At 36.6% G+C, this 23058-nt stretch overlaps 1 protein-coding gene across 2 annotated transcripts in view; it reads left to right on the top strand.

The window, feature by feature from the left end:
- PAXIP1 (PAX interacting protein 1) overlaps window positions 1–23058 on the top strand; it is a 43397-nt gene that overhangs the window by 6294 nt on the left and 14045 nt on the right. For both annotated transcript variants that reach the window (XM_068934273.1, XM_068934274.1), the window contains exons 3-10: window positions 1153–1196; window positions 6423–6486; window positions 7490–7603; window positions 16235–16879; window positions 19880–20606; window positions 21438–21532; window positions 22443–22538; window positions 22898–23035. In XM_068934273.1, coding sequence (XP_068790374.1) covers window positions 1153–1196; window positions 6423–6486; window positions 7490–7603; window positions 16235–16879; window positions 19880–20606; window positions 21438–21532; window positions 22443–22538; window positions 22898–23035 — 1923 coding nt within the window. The remainder of the gene's footprint in view (window positions 1–1152; window positions 1197–6422; window positions 6487–7489; window positions 7604–16234; window positions 16880–19879; window positions 20607–21437; window positions 21533–22442; window positions 22539–22897; window positions 23036–23058) is intronic.

Here is a 23058-nt window from a genome sequence, read left to right as displayed (position 1 = left end):
AATAAAAGGTGCTTAGTTAGAGAGCTTATGGGGTATAGGGAATGCACTGCTGAATTAAAAGTTTAATTTCTTTTTAATATTTTCTTTATTTTGAAACATTCTCTGGTATAATTTTAAACTTTAAAAAGGATCATTGCCATTCTCATGTGAAGGGAAGATACTGGTGTCCTAACAGTGATATTTTGCTTTCTAATGGGATTTGCTTAAATGATTTAATTTTATTTTTAAGTACTGCTAATTAAACCTTCTTCCATTTCTCAAGCAAAAGAGCAAGACTTTCAGTGATGTCACTTAGTTTGACCAGAAAACATCACAGCATGATCTTGAATCAAGAAGATCAGGCTAAGTATTAAAGGAACTGAAGTCAGAGGCAAAAGTAGCTTAATATACAGAGAAAAGGAATAGAAATAAGGAGGAGATAAACTTCGAGGAGAAAAATTTTCGCAATTTTTTGCAGGGAATGAGTAGTTACCAAATGTGCATCTTTGACTTTTTGTATACCTTTTTCCTAAGTGAAAGAGAATAGCAAGAATTGGGATACCCTAAACATAGTTACTGCAGTATTTTTTTTTTATTTTTAGAAGAAAAATCATTTCTCGCTGAATATGATGCCACACTTTCCCCCTCCTTCCTCATAATGCTGCCTCAAGACTGCAGCCTACATCTCTTCTATTCTCTTCCACCTCCTCCTCTCCCTTTGAGTCCTTCTGTCTGAGAATACTGTGAGTTAGGGGTCATCACATCTGTGTGTTCAGAAGCTGATTTTTATGCCTCTGCGTAGGGTTATGGTTCCTGACTCGGTAGAGGTGAATGTAAGGTAGGGGGTATTTTTTTTAGAATAGGGAGAATGAGTGGAAGAAGGGGGAAAGGATGAATAAATCCTGTAAATGGTGTTCTAGGTGCAGTGGAAGGACAAGGGAAATACAGGTGTTCCTGTATCGCTGTGTGACCTTTGAAAAGTCTTAAGAGAACTCTTACAAATAAATCAGAACAGTTTTCTGTAAAGGTCAAAGTGTGTTATCTGTAAAACACGTTGAATTTCTAAGCTGGGAGACATATATTACAACTGGCTTTAATATAAACTTGGAAGATAATTTGCATTTCACACATGCAGACCAAATTTTTTAACTTCTTGTGTTTTTTATTTTTCAGCCTTCCTGGGTGATCTTGTCTGTTCGCTGTGGCGCTCTTCTGCCGTATCCTTTAAGGTGTTCACATTTGAATTTATTTTATTGAAAACACGTTAAAATAAATAGCATTGAGTGATTAAAGGGTGTTGCAAGTGTACACAGCTCAGATTTTTAAAAGGACAGGTTGTGTTTTGCCTGCCATGGTTGCAATGTGCCTGGAGTTTCTTTGTCTTTCTTTACTTATGCTGTCCCTCTGGCTAATTCAGATGTGTGTTAGGCACTTAGAAGAAAAGTATTACTAGATGGACTGAAACATTTTAGCGGGAAGTTGATATTAACTGCGAGGATCCAGGAAAACTGCTGCAATGCAGAACAGGGGCAAATGTGGGTTCGGAATGGAAGGATCTATTTGACTGCCTTTGCTAGAAGCAGAATTAAGCCAGTGATAAACACGTGATAACTGCTATCCACACTCTGTATTATAAATAACACTTTATTAATAGATAACAGTAGTGTTACTGTTGTTGGAGTAGTGTATCCTTGCCCTTGCTGAACCCTTGTTGTTCTCATTTGGCTAGATTTATCTTTTTTAACTTGTTTGGAGAATGTATTCTTGCATATGGATGGTGTACTCCTTCCTCTTCTCATCAGTTAATACCGTTTCGTCTTTATTGATGTCCCCCCCAATTTTTCTTTGGATCACGGAAGTGATGTTAATGGCTGTTATTATAGAAAGAAATTCATGCATCTTTTTCTCATCACTCTTCTAATAAATATTTTGTATATAGAAAAGTTGGAGCAAAGCAATACACTTCAGGATAGATAACCAGCACATGATTGTAATCAACAGTGCCAAGACTAGGGATGAAAACTGTCAGGTACAGGATCTCATTTCAGAAGGTTAGCAGAAGAAGATGGCTATACTGGAAAACGAGAGCTGCTAGAAGCCAAAATCTAGTTCTTATTAGGAATTTAGGTCTTAATGTGCTTCAGTGATTCAAAATTCATGTATTACACCTAGTATTTCAAGGTATGTGCCTTTGATTCTTGCTGAATCTTGACTGTTTTGCAAATACACTCTATATTCTTTACTTCCCCGAGAGAATTCAGCTCAAGGAGTGAACTGTAGAAAGAGAGCGCATAGCATCCATCAGCTAAAACAAAAATATACATTGGGGTCTTAGCAACTGTTCTGATAGTGATAATTAACATGACAGATAGGATGTTACCAGTTAATGATAAAAACTTTCCTGAGCCAGGGATATTCTTCTGACCTAAGCAGAAGAAAGTTTTCCATAAATGAATTGACTTCTACACGGGAAAGAAACGTCAAACGTTGCATGGTAAAAAACAAATTAAGAAAGCTACTCCTATATTCATAATAACTTAATTATTGTGAAGTGGTCTAGGCTGGTGACATTTGTGTTGTGCATCTGTTTATCAGCCTTTCAATATCAGAATGGGAGTGTAAAGTTGCATATGGCACACTTTTGTATTCCATACCCCTGCTCCTTAGGACTGATTGAAAGAGGAATAGAATAGGAACCTTTCTGGAATAGGTTGATTTCAAGCTTAAATAATCGATCATTGCGCTTTAGTGTTCCACTTTCCCGTAGAGAAGTTACGCTTTAGAAAACTGATTTTCCATCTGAAACCAGGTGGTTTTAAAAGGATGCTTTAAGTGCTGATGTTATTATGTACCCAGAAGAGAAATCAACAGATAAAACTTCTGAGTAATGCAGTCCGTAATTTAATTGCCACAGTGAATGCATGAATGTAGCACTGAATTACTATTGCTCAGGAAGACTTTATTGTGGGTATATAAGAATGTCCAAATGAAAAGACTAAGTCTCAATAATATCATATTCCTGGGTTGCGTAGAAGACGAGTTTTGTGCACCTATCAGCAGTAAACGTGTCCTTGGACGCTTGACTTTTTTTCCTAGCCCTTTGTATTCATAGAACCTGTTGTTTTTCGATTTAATTCTGTGTCTTATGGTGGTCACTAAAACGCGTTGTTAAGAATTAGCTTTGTTCTTTTTCAGTCTCTCTATGACTTCTAATGCAGTGGCATCCTGCCTTTCGTTAGGACTTTAGATACTACCATAATGAAAATAATAGATGGTAGTTAATGGGAATAACTTGCATCTCCAGTTTAGGTTTGGAGGGCTTTTTTTAGGCAGAGGTTTGAGATATCATGTTCTAGTCTTGAGTTTGTTTTTAATTTGGAGATTTAGTATTATTCAAAATTGTCATTGAATTTACTGAAGGAGCAAGTCCTAGAAACATGTTGCGTCAGTTAAATACACAGATCCAGCTTAAAGAGCCTTAAGAATTTTATGCTCAAGTACCAATTCTGAGACGTATTTGATGGGCATTTGGCTATCAGTGACAAGGTGCTGTTTGATACAGAAGGGTTTAATACACTATAAAAGCATAATAATTTTGCCTTTTCCTTAGACATACATTTTAGCATTCCAGTGTGGAAGTTATTTTCACCACTGGGCGCTTTAGAAGGCAGAACATTCTCCTGTTCTCCAGTACCTGATATTAGACAAAACCTGACTAACTTGCATTGAAGGGGAAGTAACAGCAAAAAGGATCTGAGAACAGTCTTCTTAAAGGAAAAGGATATACAGTTTCCTGTTTTAAAACTTGAATTGAAATACCATGAAGAGGGCTGGTGATTTCTTTTTTACTTTTATAATAGCAGCAAAAAGCAAGAGGGAGGAAGGTTTATTTTTCGTTACTCTTGTGCAGATGAAAGGTCAGAGCACTTCTGCACTTTTGCATTTTTGTGGCTGGGGGCAGCAAAAAAAAAAAAAAAAGAGAGCGCTTTGTTGCATTTGCTTGTTTTTGTTTTCCAGATCCCTTTGAAACAGTATTGTTGTGCTGTTCTAAAAGGGTCTGTTTCACTCCAGTTCTTTAGAGAGGGCAAGCTGCAGTGAAACTGAGGAACCTCTTAAAAGTGACATACTGAGCTGTTACTACTTTATGTGCTAGAGGCAGATGATGAGGTAGGGAGTAGACTACAATATGCTTCTAAACAATCCCGTACTGAACCTCTGCCTTTGATGTGATACTAACCAACACAATGAAATTTAGGATGTGAATTGGGCTGGGGCTTCTTGGAGTATTGTGGGTAATGGCAGTAACCTGTTCATAAGTTTTGATGTGCTCTGGATTTTGTTGTCAACTTACTGCTTCCTGTATGTTGTCCTCTTCCAGGTCTCAAAATGTGAATATTGCTGGTGGAATTGTCAGCTTCATAGTAACAGGGGAAATAATTCTGTTTAATACCAAAAATCACAATATATACTTGTGTTGTAATAGGATGCATACGTGTTTTTGTAGTGTTTTTTTCCAACGAGGCCTACATTTTTGTTGAACACAGAATCACATGAAAGGAGATCAGGGAGTGATGGAGATTTCATAGTCTTCCCAGGCACCTTCTTACAGTGCCTCGCTATTGTATTGCGAGAATTTAACCTCATGTCCATACTGTAGTTTAACCCTGTTTTGATTCATCTGAGCTACTCCAAACAGGAAGAACAAATTACTTCTTTTCATTTGGAGTGGTCCTTATGGATTTGAAGACTTGTCTCTTTTTAACTTCTTAAACCCATCAATTCTGATTCTTTGAGTTTCCCCTCCTAAGTCAGATTTACTGGGTCCATACAAAATTTTCCTAGCTCTTTTCAGATACTCTTTAGTTTATCCAAGTCTTTCATTCATCTGAAAAAAATGCACTTTGCTATCAGAGATCTTGTCAGGTGTTGAAAATATGATGGAAAACTTCATGCGACTTTCAGGCTATGTTTCTGTTTTTACATCCTAGTGTGATGTTTTCTCAGTCTGTGATTCACAGTAGGTTCTAGCTTTTTTTTTCCTCCGTATCTGTTGGCTAGCTAGCTCCCTGTCCTGTGTTACATCTTGGTAGGAATACATTAACTGCAGAAGATTTGATGCTTGCTTATACTGACTTGTCTACTACTGTTCTCAGATAATCTCGCTAATATTTCAGGTTTGGCTTATGTCACGGTATATAAGCCTGTCCAATGTTCATTGATCAGTGTAACTGATCCACTTGTTTGGTGTAACAAATATATATATTTTTTATTTTAAATAAAGAGAACTGTTGAATTCTACTTAAAACATCCTTTTTGACATGCTGTTGATGATATGTACTGTTTGCCCTTTTTTGTGCACCTTTTCAACAGACTTTATACACTTGTTTCATTTATAACACATTTTACTTTCGTATTAAGAAAGAGATGGAAGTATCTAAAGGCTTAACACAATGAAAACATCAGAACTGTGCTACTTCACCCACAATATGTATTACTCGGGCAGAAAAGGAAAAAAGATTTACTGGAGACAATCTTGACAAATTCATATTGATTTTACTCATCTACTGATTTTTATTCTGACTGATTTAACTGGATTATGTCTTTGCGTTATTTTTCCGGAAGTATAAGTTAAGCTGAGTGATGAAAATTCCCTGGTTTACTTTTTTCCATACTAGGGGGAGGGAACGTTTTCCTACTCTTCCAGTCTTAGAGAAATTGTGAAGGGCAGGTGAAGTTCCAAAAGAAGGCTTCAACCAAAAACTCTGCCATTTCGTTACCAAACTTAGTTTTTTTGGAAACTACTTATTACTTTCTAACCTGGTTTCTTGTTTTTAGGCTGTGTTTTTATTTCTTACAGATTTTAAATGAGGTCATCCACCAGATTGCAGTCTTTTTTAATGAGCCTACAAAGAAGGCACTCTGACTTGCTCACAGTCATCTGTTAATAGCTTTTCTTTTAGGAGGAAAAAAGAACACATTCTTTTTTGTTTTATAGAATTTCTTTTGCATCGTATTCCTTCTCTCTTGTCTGTTGCTGACTGTAGCAACAATTTCTTCTACTTAAGATTTTCTTACACTTTCTAAGCGTAGAAGAAGAGCTCTCGATAATGGCTTGACTTCCTATAAGGTTAATTTTCTGTGTTCAGTGACCTGGGATGGGCTGAGGGAGATGTTTAGAAAGAGGCAAATTTATAGTGTTACCCAAGTTAATCATAATGTTAGAGGTATCCTGATCCAGTTTGCACCTTAGCGTGTTGTGTTTTGTTTTGTTTTGAAACAAACCACTTGAACTAGAAACAAAGCACATGCTTTTGAAGTTTTTAAATGGTAGAATACTTGATGATATCTGAGAAGTACTGTGTGTACTACTGAATTTCTTTCTGTCCTCCCTCAAGAAACTTCCATTTAAAATATTTTATATCCTTGACACCTGATTTTTCCAGGGTAAATGGCTTTTCTCCAGAATCCTGTCAAATCTTTTTTGGAGTTACTGCTTGTCTCTCTCAGGTAAGAAGTGAACCATATTTCAGTATGCTCCAGTCTAAAATGTGTATGTGATCCTTAGAGAAAACGAAGGAGAGGTGTCAGTTTTTCTGTTTCACTATACCTTTTTTTTTGTGTATCATAGGTATATTATCATCTCAATAATGTTTGACTACAACTGAGGACGTAAGCATTTCAAACAGTGATTCAGTAATTTATCTTGCATTCAGCAGTATGGGCATTCTAAAATGAAGAGCACACTGCTGTAGGAAACCTTTGCTACTATTCTTTTATCTGTGCATTACCACAGAATATTTGGTCAACATTTTGTACCTAAATATGAACTGAAATCTTAACCACAGTGCCAGTGAGTGAAATAAGTATAGTAGTAGTCCTTAAGTGGGTTGTGCTTATACCCAGCTCTATAGATCTGTGAGTAGCAGCCCACTGAGAACCAGTTGCAGTGTATGTGTGCAGCCAGGATTAGGGTCTAGGTGTTAATGAGGCATATGTACTTCAGATTTTTTTCATGTTTTCCTGTAATACCATCACTAACTGAATATTAGTAGCTTAGGTACACATGGCGTTCTTGGCAGAGGAGGGACATAAATTGTTAGAAATAAGAAGCACTTCCTGTGTTTACATAGCTTATTAATGTGGTCTGCTTGTTAAAATTCTGTTTTGTGAATTTAAACAAGTTGCCTAAGATCAATAACTAACTCGTTTGCTTGTTCACTAACTTATTTCTCTTGGGGAAGGTGATATATCGGGGCGTTCAGTTTTACAGAAGTGAAGATTGTTTTCTTTCTTTCTGTATAGGTTAAAAATTTCTTTAATGCTCTTTCCTGTTGCATCTCTTTCTGTCACCCTTTTTTCTCCCGGACGTTTATGCTAATTTGGCATTTAAAAGTGATAGATAGTACATTAGCCACATTAATAAATGATGCATTATGAATCGTACTAGAAATCTTTGAGCAAAAGGCGTCTGGTTGCATAGAACTAAAACACTTATTTAACTTCGTCTTAGGTTTCATCTGAAGACCGAAGTACTCTGTGGGCTTTGATTACTTTTTATGGAGGGAATTGCCAGCTGAGCCTCAATAATAAGTGTACTCATTTGATTGTGCCTGAGCCAAAGGGGGTAAGAGTTTATTACATGTGCAGTTCTTCTTGTAGCTCTCATTTGCTTTTGAATAATCAAAAATTTTCGACCTCCTGGAAGTTAATTTTCTCTACATGGTTTGTTGGTCTTACCAGTCAGAATCAACAGGATTATGCATTGCAGTTAATCAGTTCATATTTATTTTCTGCATGTCTTTCAGCCCGATTAACTCAAAAGGTGCTCAGTTTCATATTTATATATCTCTGGTCCGATAAAGTATTTGATTCTTTATTCTGCTTTTCTTATCCTAATTAGTGATACATAATGATCGTTAGTGACTATGATTTGTAAATATGTAGATAGAATCAGTGAAGAAAAATGAGGGACACAGAACTGAAAAATAGTGTAAAATGCCCTTAAATATTTTGAGAGAGAAAGGAATAAGAAGAGTGGAAGTAAGAGTATGTATGGGTTTTTTTGTTTTTTTTTTTAAAGGGAGAGAGCAGTCTCAAAATCCCTCAGCTCTTTGCTCTTGAAGACAGATGGGAGGATAGACAGGGATAGACAATACGCAGCATTCCTATACCACTTCTGCTTGTCAAAATACTCCCATATAGGGACTCCCAGGTAGGAAGTAAAATATCTTTATGCAAATGATGAAACTTAATCAGAAAGATTAGGTAACTTGCCAGGGGTAGCACTGAGCCCATCAGAATAGTCACCTGTACTATAAAACTACTAAAACTCTGACGGGTTGTAATAGTTCCACCATATGGTTCTTGAAGCGTTCAGGTACTCATCTTCCTAAAGAAGAATACTTTTGCAGTTAATTTAGTGTGTTTGTTTAAAAACTGAAAATACTTTTAAGCAAATCCACGCTCACTTAAGAACGCTTGTTTGGATGCTTCTAGTTAACCTAGTGGATGGAGCAAGAATTTTACTTTTGTTTTCTGTGTTTTATTCTTTGTCCTTTTAATAACACGAGCGCATGCCCAACACCATTTTCTGTTTTAATTCAGATCAGTGAGAGGAGTCACATTATTAAGCACATGGTGAGCTGGCTGTGTGCGCAAGTCCTATATTATCTGCTTATATACATCTGTAAAACTTTGTCCAGTTTCTAATGTTACTTCATACAAATATAGTTTATTATTGTCCCACTAATGACTCTGTTAATATTTCTAAATCAATGCAGACTATATAATGCTAAAGTACAGAAAAACATGTGACTAGTGGGATGAGAATAAAAGGTGTGCAGTACATAGGAAAATTTGCTTTAGAATAAAGCGTGATCTGGCACTGGGAAAAGAGAAAGTTATGTGTAGGGTGGAGTCACGTGAAAGACCTACTTTTTCTTCCCTATTCCATTACAAGGGTTTTTGTTTGTTTGTTTTAGTATATGGGTAGGCAGTGGTAGCTAGAGTACATTTAGGTGGATTTTAGAAGTCTTGAAATGGCCATGTAGTCTGTGTAAAGTTTAAAAAGTTTTGATAAAGTCGGACTTGAATCATATTTACTAGCTAATGAATAGTACTATATTAAAAAAGCAATTAGGTCTTTAATAGAATTTTATTTTAGACTACGCAAAGTGTTAAGCCGTTCATATATTTACAGTATGTGATTGGTTAATTTTGGAGACATCTGTACCTCTTGTAACGACAAATTCTTTAGATTTATCTGTCTAGTAGGAAGGTCACTTGATGTGTGTGTAGATAATAGATGATGTATTCTTTCAGCTAAAGTAAAAATAACCGTAATGGTCAAAGAAATGATTGTCTAGGCTGATATTCGGTCTTTAAAGATGACCCTGAATGTTTAGGGAACATACAAGAATCGAAGCCTGTAAAAGGTGATTTTTTCTTCTGTGGAAAAGTCAGGAGGGTATATCAAATACTATCTTAATTGTCTCCTCAGTCCCAACAAATTGTAAAAGTTGGACAAATGCATTACTAAGTAAAATGGAGTTTTTATAGGCAATGGTGTATGTTTGAAGAAGTGTTGCCTTAAATCGTAAGCCTTTTAGGATGTTGTCCTGAGCTTTCCACCTATTTACAGAGCGGGGAAAAATAGCCTTTCTGTCTATAGGACTAAGTAAATACTTTGCTTAATTCACATAATCATTGAATAGGGAGAAATTTATGGAACAATTACTTAAAATAATCCTTCTGCTCTGTCATACTACTACAAGGGAATCAGCAGCAATTTGTAATGAGAACAGTTTTGACACTGGTGAAATCTTAAATGATTTTGCTTTGACTAGACATGAGATGATAAAACAGGACTCTTAATAGTTCTCACTCTGAAGAAAGAATGAAAACTCCTATCTGCAAATCAACTGGGTTCCATCTGTAATCTCCTTTTGGTGTATGAATGACACTTTCATTGTACGAAATAACTTTGGAGAATCATTAAATTGAATTAATTTCCTCTGAATGTGCTGGTTGTTAATTTACATTGTCTGACATCCCAAGAAGATCCCAGTTCAACTGCTTTTTTAATATTAGATCCTGATACTAATTTTAAATCTTTCATTAAAAGATTTTTTCACTGTTTAGATATTTGTGAGGGATTTCCATAAAAGAGAATGTGTTGACTGAGCAATAACACTGATCCTGTTTGTAGTTCTGTATAGTTAGAAAAGAAAACAGTGAAGTTATGCTAGTTGTACATATTGTCCAACAATAAAATGATAAGAAAGGAGGGAAAGAGAAAATGTTCTACTTTGTCCTTATCATAACCTCTCACAGAAATGTTAGTATGTATGTTTGGACAGAAGTGTAACTGTTTCAAGTTAAGGGCAGTCTTGCAGTCTGCAACTTCTCAGTATGTATGTGGGACATGAAGTATTTGACCAGTTTCTGATTTCTATTCCTGCTGAAATTCATCCTTTCAAATTATCAGCTCTTAAAATTTGTCACTACCAAATTGTGAAATTCTGAGTGACCCTAACTGCTTTTTTATGCTTTTATACTTTTAATTGGAGTACAAACAAGTATAAACTATGTTTAGGTATACCTTAATGTCCACATGCTCTCAAGGCATAGTAAAATGGTAACGGTGTACATAAAAACAGCCGTGTCTTAATATTTGGTATGCCTTTGTTAGCTGCTGAAATTCTGACAGCTTTCTCAGATTCAATATTCTTTCTTTCTTTTTTATTTTTGAAAGGCTTTGATGATTGTTTTTGTAAGAAGTTGGATAGTTCATCTTCCATAGCTATGCGTTTTGAGTGCATCATTTTGTAAATGTGAAGGTTGTTATTTAAATCTGTTGAATCCCACGGTCAAGCGTAGTCGTTTGTCATGTGTGTTCTGGGAGAGACCGCTTTGTGACTGGATTCCATTGAGTCCACTTATATTTAGCGTAGATGTAACAGCAAAAGTAGCTTTAGGAAAGAAGATAGAAACTTGTCCCCAAATCTGCCATTTTTTTGGTATTCTGACTTTCTCATGGAAGGTCTGTATGTATCTATTTTACATATTGGTTTGGGTTTAGGTTTTTTTGGTGGGGGGGTGGTGATTTTGTGGAGAAATATGTTTTAAATTGAAGTGATAAGGGAGAAAAAACTTCTGAGGGGAATTGAAAGGTAGGGAAATCGATGGTGGAAGCAAGTACGTAGGTATTATTTTGATTCACCGCACCATTTGGAGTAAATGAATTAATTAGTGATAGAGAATGCAGATTATTTCACAGTAAAGCTTATGAAACTTTATAGTGGAAAGTTGTGAATTAACTGGGTTGTAGACAATCTGGCAAAACTTCTCCCAGTAAGTTCTTCAGTAACGGCAGATATTCTGGGAATAATTCAGGAATTAACTTGGAAGAAACACCGAGTATCTTGCAGATTCTTATTTTGTCATAGTTACCTCTGCCCTCAGTTTCTGTAATCTAATGAGGAATTACTGAGATAAAATACTCCTTCTACATGTATGTGTGCATATATGTATGTGCATATTTGTACTGTGCATATATATATACACATACAGTGTGTATATGTGCACGTGTGCACACGCATTCTTGCTTACCAGTAAATGAAGATCTTTTAAGCGTGTTACTGATCTATATAATTTGATCTCTGTTCTTTCAACTTTAAAGTCATGCTTAAGTGAACAAGCTCAGATTCAGATGAACACAAAGTAAAATGAGTGTAGTCAGAAGTCATGCCAAATGCAATTTGGATTTTGTGGGGAGTTCTTGTCTTTTTTTTATACATTGTTTTATCTTAGGAGAATTTGGGGAGCTGTCTTTTTTTTTCTTCCTTTTTTGTTTCCTTGAGACTTTGTTTACCTAGAGCACTAGCTAGTACAGTGTGTTGACTTTACTGGTAGAGGAGAAGAGGTATCAATTCTCATCTAGGTCTTCTGCAGTACTGCACAGAACTAAGTAAGTCAAGACTCTTCCAATCTGATAAATGTTTTTGGCCTGAAGAAATGTTCTTGCAGTTTGAGCTACCTCCTTTCCACTTTCCAGGAAAGTGGTCTTTGTCTGGAAGCTGCAGTGCCATTGGCTGGCCTTCCCATACTTGCAGTACAACCATCTCTCGCAAGTTTGTGCTTCTTCATGTATCTAGGATTTGCTATTTTTGTGGCCTGCAGGTAGTCAAGAAAGCTACAGCGATCAGTCATGGACACAGTAGTTTCTGTTTGTGGAAGGTCTTGGACGGCAGAGGGCTGTGCGCTGTACAAGGCCTCTACGTCCCACATGAGTAATAGCATCTACTTAGCTGGGGTGGTGACTTAGTGTTACTTGTCTTCGTTCATTAAAGTGGCTGAGGAATAGGAACAAGCTGCTAAAGCAGTAGCAAAAAGCTGGATGTGTCACTTTTGTCTGGTGTTATTGGGTGTGAGAAAGGGAGGCGTTCATCTAGCTGTATTACTCAGACTAAAAAGTTTTCGCTGTCTGAGCAGCTGTGTCCTGGATAGTTGTCTGTCTCTCTTTTCCCTCGAGGTCAGAAAGTGGAATTTAAAAATATTTCCAGATTTCAAATTTCCAGAACTATGCCTATGAAAATGGAGCTGGTAGGCAGCTGGGATGCACATGTAAGCCTTACCTCCATTCACAGTAACTACATACCGAGCAAGTAAGAGTGCTTGGCGTCTATAACCAGAGCTAACTGGACCCAACTTAGATTTAGTATCATCGGACAAATATGTCTGCTAATTCAGGCCCTGAGGATCTTGAACAGAGAGGGGCTTAGCTGTGCTTTAAGGGGTAGATCTGAAACTCTTACTTTTCTCAGCTCTTTCCACTCCCTTTAAGTCTGTAAATACTTCTCTTGATTTCCTAACAGTCTGCATTTCCAGCACACAGAGTCTTTAACTTAAGGCTTCCAGTGATTTTAATTCCTTTTGTGGAAGCACCAGGAAGGGTTTGGGGGTAGTTTAGGGTCTAGGGATAGTCATGATATATTGTATGCTTACTAACAACTTACTCTTCAGTGTAGTCCAAGTGCATTGCCACTGGTTCTCCTGGGAGATTATTTCGTAGCCTAATAGAGTTCATTGTGAGGAAATGTCTTTTGTGGTTCAGTCTAACAACTTTCCCCCTAATTTCATCCAGTTACTTCTCATTAGAAGGCTCTCTTCTCTGCGTCTTATATTCTAAATCAAAATCAGAACTATGCTACTAATAGTTTGAGGAGGGTTTTTTTTTTTTTTTGAAAGCTCTTGAATAGAAGAATGGATTCCCTCTGTCTAGTGGATCTGTGTGTTTTTGCTTTGGTATGATTAGTCTGAATTTAGCCTAATCATGTTTGAATTTTATTTAGAAGAAGTCTCTTTAGCCATGAAGGCTCATCTGTCGTTTCGGAAGTGCTGCTGTGTTGTTTTTACAATCAATTTAGAGCCCTTGGGGAATGAAGTGACACAAATAGTAGCAGCATTAAGTCTGAATACAGCAATTTCCTTACGAGTGCAGCAGTCCTGCTGATCTGAACAGTTTTACTGGCCATGAGCAATAGGATGTCTGTCTTACTAGTAGGAAGTTGTGGTGCGGTTTAAAGCTTTGTTGTGGATTTGTCTAAGGACTTTATCACACGTACAGATTTACCTGTGTTTGTTGGTTTGCTGTGTTCTTAAAAGCACCAATCTGCTTTTACATAGAAGCAGTCTTTAAAGATAATACTGATACTCAGTGATCATGCTGAGATGTCTCAAACTTACCAGAAGCTATAGCCTTAAAATAGTGAAGTTCATTGAACAAAATTACATGCAGGTTTGAGTAGTCATAAAATCAAGAACAAAGTAGAACTGTGTGTTAAATGTCCCATATAGTTCACTTCAGGGACCATGCAGCAGCATGTAACTGATTTTTAAACCCGCGTTTGTTTTCAAGTCCCAAAAAACAGTAAGAGTGCTGACTTCTATTCCAAGTGATGCCCCAGCGTGCCTTATGCTGGTGAGGTCATGATTTCTGCAGCACTGTGCTGGAGTGTGGAGGCAGCCTGTTGAAGGTCAGGTTTTACAACACGGTTTTATTTTTGTTAAGTGTTTATCTCATTTCCTTTTTTGGGGATCAAAATATTGAAGAGCTAATAAGATATGACTCCTCATTTGTAGCTTTTATTTCTCATGTGAAAAGGTCTTTTGACCTTTTTAAGCTGTCCTTATGCTCCAGTAAGTCTCATTGTTCCTGATATCAACAACATGGTGACACAGGCATCATTTGAAATGGAAGCCAGCAATCTGATTTAATTGTCAAGGAATAATGTTTGATATAGCTTTTGAATGCACTTCTCAATTCTGTTATTCAAGGCATTTACCAGGTTGGCTTCAAAATTATTCCACTTCAGTCTAATATGAAAAGTTTTTAAAGTTTTTCAGTTTTGTTTGCATCTAGAGTTATAAACTGCTCATAGCACTAAGCAACAATGGTGCAAAAGTAACTGTATAGAGAAGTAGGCAGCTCTGTTTCTGAAGAGTTTTTCGTCTAAATATGCAAGAAAGACAAAAGATGTAGAGGAGTGCAAACATGCATAAATTTGGGTGAATTTTTCAAGGGCACTAGGAGTACTGATGTCAAAGTCTGAAGAGCGAAGTGCCCAGTCTGTTAGTCTTTTTTTGAACAAAATAAAATTGTAGTATTGAAGCTCTGTGTTTTGCCAATCTAAGCTATTTGAAAACACACAGCTGTGCCTTTAAAACGGTGATTCCTCTCACCTCTATAATGACATTTTAATGTTCTTCCATAACAAATCTACAATTTAAATATTGAAAACTTCTGCTCACTATTTGTTTTTTCAATCCATAAACATTCCGGACTTAATTCCCTTTTCTTTTCCTGATACTGAATGAAATACCAGAAAAATAAAAATTGTAATGAGTCTCAAACGTCAGCAACACAGTCTGATCAGGCTAATGAATTAGTATAATTCTTCACTGAGTTAAAGAGAATGACATTGATATAAAGTGTATTTCTCTAGTTTGTGTCCCATCAAGACCAAATGCACAAACTATTTTTATATATGGTTTTTAAATATATCACTTTACAAAAGGTCATAAAACATACGCTAGAAAATCTGATAGATTTGTCCTTGCTTCATCTCCTTTCCCAAATCTTTATTGGTATACTGATGGCTCCTTTCAGTTCACCAGTTGTAAGCTGCAGCAGCCATAAATATAAAAAAAAAAAACCCAAAATGAAAATATTAAAGAATGACTAAGGGCTGGAAAGGAATGACGAGGTGTTTCTATTAACTACAGTGTTTTGATTTTTCAGGGGAAAGCATTCTTATTCTGCTCTCATAGTCTTGATACTTCTTTTTTTTAAAAAATAATGTAAAACTTATTTTGTATCTCAAAGACAAAGCATATTTGAAGTCTATGTTTTGTTCTGTCTTAAGAATGAGCAAGAGTGAGCTCTGGTTTTGCTTGGGTTATTTGTTTAGAATTGTTTAGATCATTTTTGGATGTAGAGCGATAATAGGACAAATGGTTCTATTTTTACAAACATTTGTAGTTACATTTTAGAATGTGATAGCCATTCATTTTGAAGACAGAGGCCTGAAATCAGATTTGCTTTATTTGTACCGAAAAACTCAGACTGTTACTTTCACTACATTTGAAGCACATACTGAGATCTGATCCTTGACTGACACACATGGCTGTCTGTGGAAAAAGAAGCAAGTTAATATTATCTTGCAAACAGGTATCTTTGAAACAGTTTGAAAGTTTTACTTTGGGTAAGTTTACTTTCAGAAAGTATAATCTTTATTTGAAAATGTGACTGCTGTAGTTATTTTTGGTACCTTCTAAGCTAGCAACATAACTAATTAGTGACAAAACTGTTTAAAGTCTATGCAGAAGTGCATTGCAACTATTTCAAGAAACTGATAGTTGCAGTTCTGGCTGGTTGTTTGAAAGTACATAGACTCATATGCCTAACATCTCCTTTGCTTAGTGTTTGGTTTGCATTTTTTAACAGGAATAATTAATGAGTTGTTGGTAGTGAGCGCTTATATGCCTCAAGAAACTATGATAGCTACAAAGTGTGTGCAGTGCGTGAGTCTCTTTTATGATGGTATGTCTTCATGTCACTAACAGTTGCTAAATATTATTCAGATGTGATTCGGATCTGCCTCTCCACTCCTGATCCTCCCCCCGCCCCCCCGAAAAAGTTGTTGGAGGTTTTTGTCTTTAAATATAGCGGTTTTTTCTTCTATTTTCTTTGCAGGAGAAATACGAATGTGCTTGTAAACGGGACAGCATTAAAATTGTGACACCAGACTGGGTACTAGATTCTATAGCTGATAAGACTAAAAAAGAGGAGACTTCTTACCACCCTCGCTTAATTATATATGAGGAGGAAGAAGAGGAGGAAGAGGAAGAGGAGGAAGAAGCTGAAAATGAAGAACAAGATTCTCAAAATGAAGCTAGTACAGATGAAAAATTATCAAGCCCAGCATCTTCTCGAGAAGGATCACCTTTGGGTGATCAAGCTTTTTCACCAAAATCTACTACTGCTGACAAGGCAAAAGGGGAACTGATGTTTGATGATTCTTCAGATTCCTCTCCAGAAAAGCAAGAAAGGAATTTGAACTGGACACCAGCTGAGGTCCCACAGGCAGCTGCAGCAAAGCGTAGGTTGCCTCAAGGCAAAGACTCTGGATTAATTAATTTATGTGCCAATGTCCCGCCAGTGCCAGGTAATATATTGCCTCCAGATATCCGAGGCAATTTAATGGCTTCGGTACAAGGTGCCCAAAGTTCTGATCGACAGGAAATGATGGCTACATGGAGTCCAGCAGTACGGACATTAAGGAATATTACTAATAGTGCTGATATTCAGCAGATTAATAGACCATCAAATGTAGCACATGTAAGTGTTGGATTTTTAATTTATAAAATATTAGACTTTTTCACAGGAAGTAGCATGTCTAAGAACTTTAGTTTCCTTTTCTTGTTCCCTAAGTGTACAAAGGAATAAAAGATCCCCACGTTACTTCAAAGTTACAGCCAGATTAGCAACCTCCACAATAATAAGTGTCTTCATTACTAGGAGTTTCACAGAAGTGACAATGTGTTAGGCAGAAATGTTTGGATGGGTAAAGCTGTGTTTAACTATAGCTTGGTTTAGTGTTTCGTAGTATTACAATATACATTTCCTGATGGGGGGAGGGGAAGCTTCATTAATTTAAAGTTATTCGGCTACTTCAGCAAACCAGATTTCATACCCTTCAAGCTTTTTATTTAGTGCAAGGTATTATTAGTGGCATAAACACACAAAACTCCAAAATTGATTGTGCTCACAGTAGGTTCAGTTCTGCAGTGCTTTATTCTGCTGAGTAGCAGTATACGGTACAGTCAGGATTATGAAGTAGAAGACCTAACTTGCAGCTTCTTACGCCACTCATATAGTTAGAATAATTGTAGCTTTTGTACTGAATTTATTTTAGAAGGGAATACAAAGTGAGTGAGCATGCACTGAAATAACTTATAGCATTGAAATTTTAACGTGTTTATGGGAAAGGAAGGTGAGAAAAGTAGGCACTGGCAAATGTTAGATGTGTTTACTTAAATAATTGTATTGATGCATTTATTTGGATGTTCCTCTGAAGGTAAAAACTTTCAAAGGTGCCTGAATAACATAGAAACTTACAGCTAGTACTCAAAAGAAACACAAAAAATGGAGTCACTCAGAAACGTTGGTTCTTTGTTGTCTGTATGACTTCTGAATATGGAACATAGAAATGCTGGGTTCCTTTTAAAAATGAGTCTTGGATTCCTCTACTCAGCACGTTGAACTGTTTAAGGACTGAGCCTTCTGGGTAAGGAACGAGCAGAACCACCAAAGTCCTAGTATGTTGGCCAGCTGTGGTAAGCTGGCCAGTGCTTTCATATCTTTAAACACCACATTTTCTACAATCCAATTCTCATGCTATAAAATACTCTTTAGTGGTCTCCCTGTAGAAGTATTTTTGTATAAATAGTATTCACAGAGATACAAAGCAGTCAGTGATATCATGCTTCAGCTATGCTGCGCTCTCCAAAAATCTGTAAGATTGAGGTCTTGACTATGGTGTGCAAGAACTGTTTTCAGGCGCCCGGTCTGTCAGGCTGCTGGGTAAGTTCTGGTGCTCATAGCAGCACTTGGAGAAAAGCTGTATGTCTTAGAATCGTGGGCCTGCCCCCTAAAGGGAGGAACAACCAATTCTACCCTTCCCCTTACAATTTACCTCTGGCTAAGTTAGGTAATATTCTGCTTGGATACAAGTCTTGGGTGGATTCTGTGTCTTGGTGCGCAATCTTGGAAAATTAATTTTTAATTTGAACTAGAGAGTGCCCCTGGATAGCAGAATCTATAGTAATTAAGAATTTTGCAGATAAAAAGTTCCTTTCTGAATATAACTCTAGGATACTTTTGAAAGTTTTATCCCTTTATTTTGAAATACATGTCCTGAAGTTTCTGTAATCTTGACTTTTGGGACTTTTTGTGGAGACCAGCATAAAGATCTCACCTTATACTGAGCCACTGAAATATTTTTTCTGTGTATGTTATTTTTAGTTATTTAATATTTATAGTGTGGTGCTGTCTAGAGATTAGTGATGGGTGATAGTGATGGGGGATAATCATGGTTGTAAATGTATGCAAAACCAAGCAACATCAAAATTACACGTATGGAACTTGAGCTGTTTTCAAGTGCATTGTAGCGACACTTGAGTCACCTCTGATGAAGAGTTGATGGACGTGTGATATTAAGAGGATAAAATCAATTGCTTTGTGTTTTAGTGATGTGCTTTGATTCCTTTATACCCCCACCCATGCACTCATCACTGAAGTTTAAACTATACGTGATGAAATAGTGTGGATGAAAGGAAAAGGCTTTGCATGATTCACCTAGGATGATTTATGTTTGAAAGACTTTATGAATGGCGAGTCTGTGAATTTCACAAAAGTGGTTTCCTATTGCTCCTTATATATTTTTTAATATATACTTTCTATATTAAAACACTTGTAATAAACATAGAGAACTCATTCTCCTGTTACTAGCAATTTGCCTAATTTCCCTTTTTTTGAAGCTTTAAAAAAAAATTGATAACCTGTATCTGCTTAGTGTGAAATGATCTTTCCCTTAACTGTAAACCTTACATTTAAAAATGGAATTAAGCCCCAGATTATTTCAACACTCTGCATAAACTTAAAAATATGTTATTCTTATTAGTCTTCTTCACAAAAAACTATTAGCGCTGAGCAGACCATTATTTCTCTTTGTAGATCGATGTATTTTGGGGTGCAATTTCAAAAATAGAACTAAACATCCCTACACTGAGTCAAGGGAAAGAAAAGTTGTATTAAATTCCGATTCTTCAAACAGCACTAATAAATGGAGCCGTAAATAGCAATGCCTTTCAGTTAAAATGCTTGAAGTTAGCAATGCATTTTAGTTTGGGGAAAAAAAAAAAAAAGAAAAGACTATGGAACTAAATTTTGAACTGAGTGGGCCAGTCGAATTGTAAAATGGATATTACAGTTGATTGAGTTGAGAAATGTAATTATTGATAGAATGTTAATAATCATGATGCTATTGAAGATATTATCAAGAATATAGGGGTGGGTTTTAATTTTAAATTGTACTAAAACGTGCACTGCCATATCCTAAGAGCAGTGTGTAACTCCATGCTGTTCTATGTGTAGGTCCCATTCTCTCATTTTGAGAAAGCTATTATGATGAACAGTTAAGGATTTTTGTTTTGCTCAACATGTATCCAAGTGCAGTGTCCTTTTTTCTTAAGTGATATATTTTCCCAGTAGTTCTTTAAATATTTTTTAAAACTGCATGGCAACACAAAGGTCACAAAACTAATCTTTGTTTTCTAGATCTTACAATCACTTTCAGCACCTACCAAAAGTTTAGAACAACAAGTAAATCATAGTCAACAGGGACATCCAAATGCAGTGCTGTTTAGTCAAGTGAAACTAACACCAGAGACACATTTATTGCAGCAGTCACATCAAGCACAGCCACAACAGCACCATCCTCTTTTACACCTTCAACCTCAACAGCTTATGCAGCTACAACAGCAGCAACAGCAGCCCCAGATTTCTCAGCAGTCTTTCCAACAGCAACAGACTCATCAGTTTTCCCAACAGCAACAGCAAGTTCATCAGCAACATCAGTTTGCACAACAGCAGCTTCAGTTTCCACAGCAGCAGTTGCATGCTCAACAACAGCTACACCGGCCTCAACAACAGCTCCAGTTTCAACAGCAGCACGCTTTGCAACAGCAACTTCATCAGCTGCAGCAGCAGCAGCTGCAGCAACAACAGTTACAGCAACTCCAGCAACAGAACCTTCAGCAGCAGCAGCTGCAACATCAGCAGCAGCAGTTACAGCAGCAGCAGCAGCAGTTGCAGCAGCAGCATTTACAACGATTACACCAACAGCATCAGCAGCAGCAAATGCAGAATCAGGCAACACAACACTTAACTCAGACATCTCAAGCACTACAGCATCAAGTTCCAGCTCAGCAGCAGCACCACCACCAGCAGCAACAGCCACAGCTGCAACAGCAGCAGCTTTTTGGACATGATCCAGCAGTAGAGAGTTAGTAATTATTACCTTCTGATCCTGAAAAAAAAAGGCTAATGACCATTACATAATTTGGGTTAAAATGTCAAAAAATAATGATATGTTTACAGTATGGGATTGTAAGACTCAGGAATTTAAGTCATGATTCAGGATCTGTTTTACTAAGTTATAAGCAAACAGATTTAAGTTATAATAAGGATGATCCAAGAGTCTGGAATGTATGAGAACACTGAACTTTTATTTTCAAATTTATCCTTTATGCCACTAGCATATACATTGTGCTATGGCAACAATGTTAGTCTGTGCATACCATAAATTTTAAAAACTTTTTTTTTTTTATTTGGAGGAAGATAAAGGGGAAGCTTTCAAAGAGGATAGTGGCTGGGAGGACAGCTTAAATTTAGAAATACTAGAAAACCAATGAGGAGTCATATCAGATAGAAAACTGTTATCCCTTGCTTCAAATTGTGCGTATGCTCCTGTGGCCAACAGATTTTTTTTTTTTTTGCTGTTGGTTTGTACTGTTCATAGATGATTTATATGTTAAGGAGCAGTATGTTGTCGTCTCTTTTCCTTCTGGTGCCCGTTTGTTCTACCTCTTCTCCCCCCTCCCTCCTTCAGCAAAAAAACCAGAAACAAAACAAATGGAATCCTGTGCCTTCAGATCTTGTGGGTCAGCTTTCAAATTTTTGGTGCTACTTTCTCCAAGAAAAATGTTCTTTAAAATTGAATTTAATTCATAACCTGATAATAGGGAAGATTAGAGTAGGAAATACTTTCTAATGTAAACTCTTTAGACTTGTAAGCATTTAATTTCCTGTTCTTTTGTGTGCCAAACTATTCCAGTTCCAGAAGAGTATTTCCTACTGGGCTGTGTTTTTGCAATTGCTGATTACCCGGAACAGATGTCTGATAAGCAGTTGTTAGCGACCTGGAAACGGGTAAGATTCTGCTGTTTTTCCAAAAAAGTCATTGGAAATATTTCAGTGCTGTTCCTGTTTCTTTATGTATCTATGTGTAGTGTTTGTTTTATGACCTAAGTAACATTATTCGACTGCGCCTGGCCAGAAAAAAGTAATAAAAACACTTCCCATGTGAAATCTAGTTGAATTAGGTCTGTAGTCAGAACATTAGCTAAACCAGTTACAGCTTTAACTATTTCCTATATATTTATGCTTTTAATCGTGCAACTGTAATGCAGCAAATGTAACCCAGTATTACTGTGCTTTAACTTCATTGTATGAAAAGGAAAAGATCCTTTTTTTTTTTTGCATATAATTTTAACATTTAGGTAGGCTGTGAGAGATCCACCTGAATGGAGTGAATGAAATGGAGGAATAGTGTTTCTATTTTTTGCCGACTTCTGTTTTTCAGAAAAATCTGATTGTATCCTTTCCTAAATGAAAGGACTTTGATGTTCTTCAGAAACTTCTGCTGGATTTTGTAGTTGAATTTACCCTACAGTTTTGCATAAAGCTGTTGTAAGCTGTTGACGTTTTTAACAGCACTTGTGTTTATTACTGAGGTAGAATCTAGTAGTTCCTGAGCAATTGTTAAAATGAAAAAAATGTGAGAAGGGTTGTTTTTGTTTATATACATGCCTTTGTTTTTTCTTGCTTCTTAAAAAGTTAGACTTTTTATAACTCTGCGAAAAGGAGCAAATTAAATTTTATTTTCTCCTCCCCCCTCCCCCGATGGTTTTAAGCCTTTTTTGGAGGGTATATCTTCAATGAAGCAGTGATAACAGTGGCAGTCTCTTAAACCGTAGACTTTCATTTCAGACTGTTAGTTTCTTAGGGCAATTTTAAAGTTGTTAAAAGTGTTAGAAGTCTTAGTTTTATTTCTTACCAGATCATTCAAGCACATGGTGGGACAGTGGACCCTACACTTACAAGTAGATGTACACATCTTCTCTGTGAAAGCCAAGTCAGTAATATGTATGCTCAGGTAAGCAAACTAGTAATCTGTACATCGCATGCATGCTTTCATTTTACTGTTGCAAAGGTAAGCATTTGCAGAATGTACTTCATGCTTAGGTTATAGAATGTAATAGAGATTATAGAATATAAAATCAGAGGTTTTCATAGTGCACTCTTTTTATCATTTGCAGTTTGTAGTATAACAAAATTCCGTAACGCGTGTAGTAGACTTATTCCGCAGAAACCCGAGGAAGGTGCTGTGAGAAAGAGGATCCTGAAAATGTAGAGAAAAATGAACCATTAACAGGAGAATCTTTATATTTTATAAAAAGTCTAAAATAAAGATGTATTTCAGCTTTTAAAAGATGTTTATGCTTGTGTTGGTAGGCTTTACGGGAAAGGAAGAGATGTATTACAGCACACTGGCTGAACTCAATCTTGAAGAAGAAGAAAATGGTACCACCTCATCGAGCCCTTCACTTTCCAGTGGCATTTCCACCAGGAGGAAAGCCATGCTCTCAACACGTAAGAAGAAAAAGCTTACTTCT

The sequence above is a fragment of the Struthio camelus genome, chromosome 2 (genome assembly GCF_040807025.1).
Source record: "Struthio camelus isolate bStrCam1 chromosome 2, bStrCam1.hap1, whole genome shotgun sequence".
Taxonomy (NCBI): domain Eukaryota; kingdom Metazoa; phylum Chordata; class Aves; order Struthioniformes; family Struthionidae; genus Struthio; species Struthio camelus.
The sequence above is the reverse complement of the archived record's forward strand: the minus strand, read 5'-3'. Positions and strand labels throughout refer to the sequence as shown.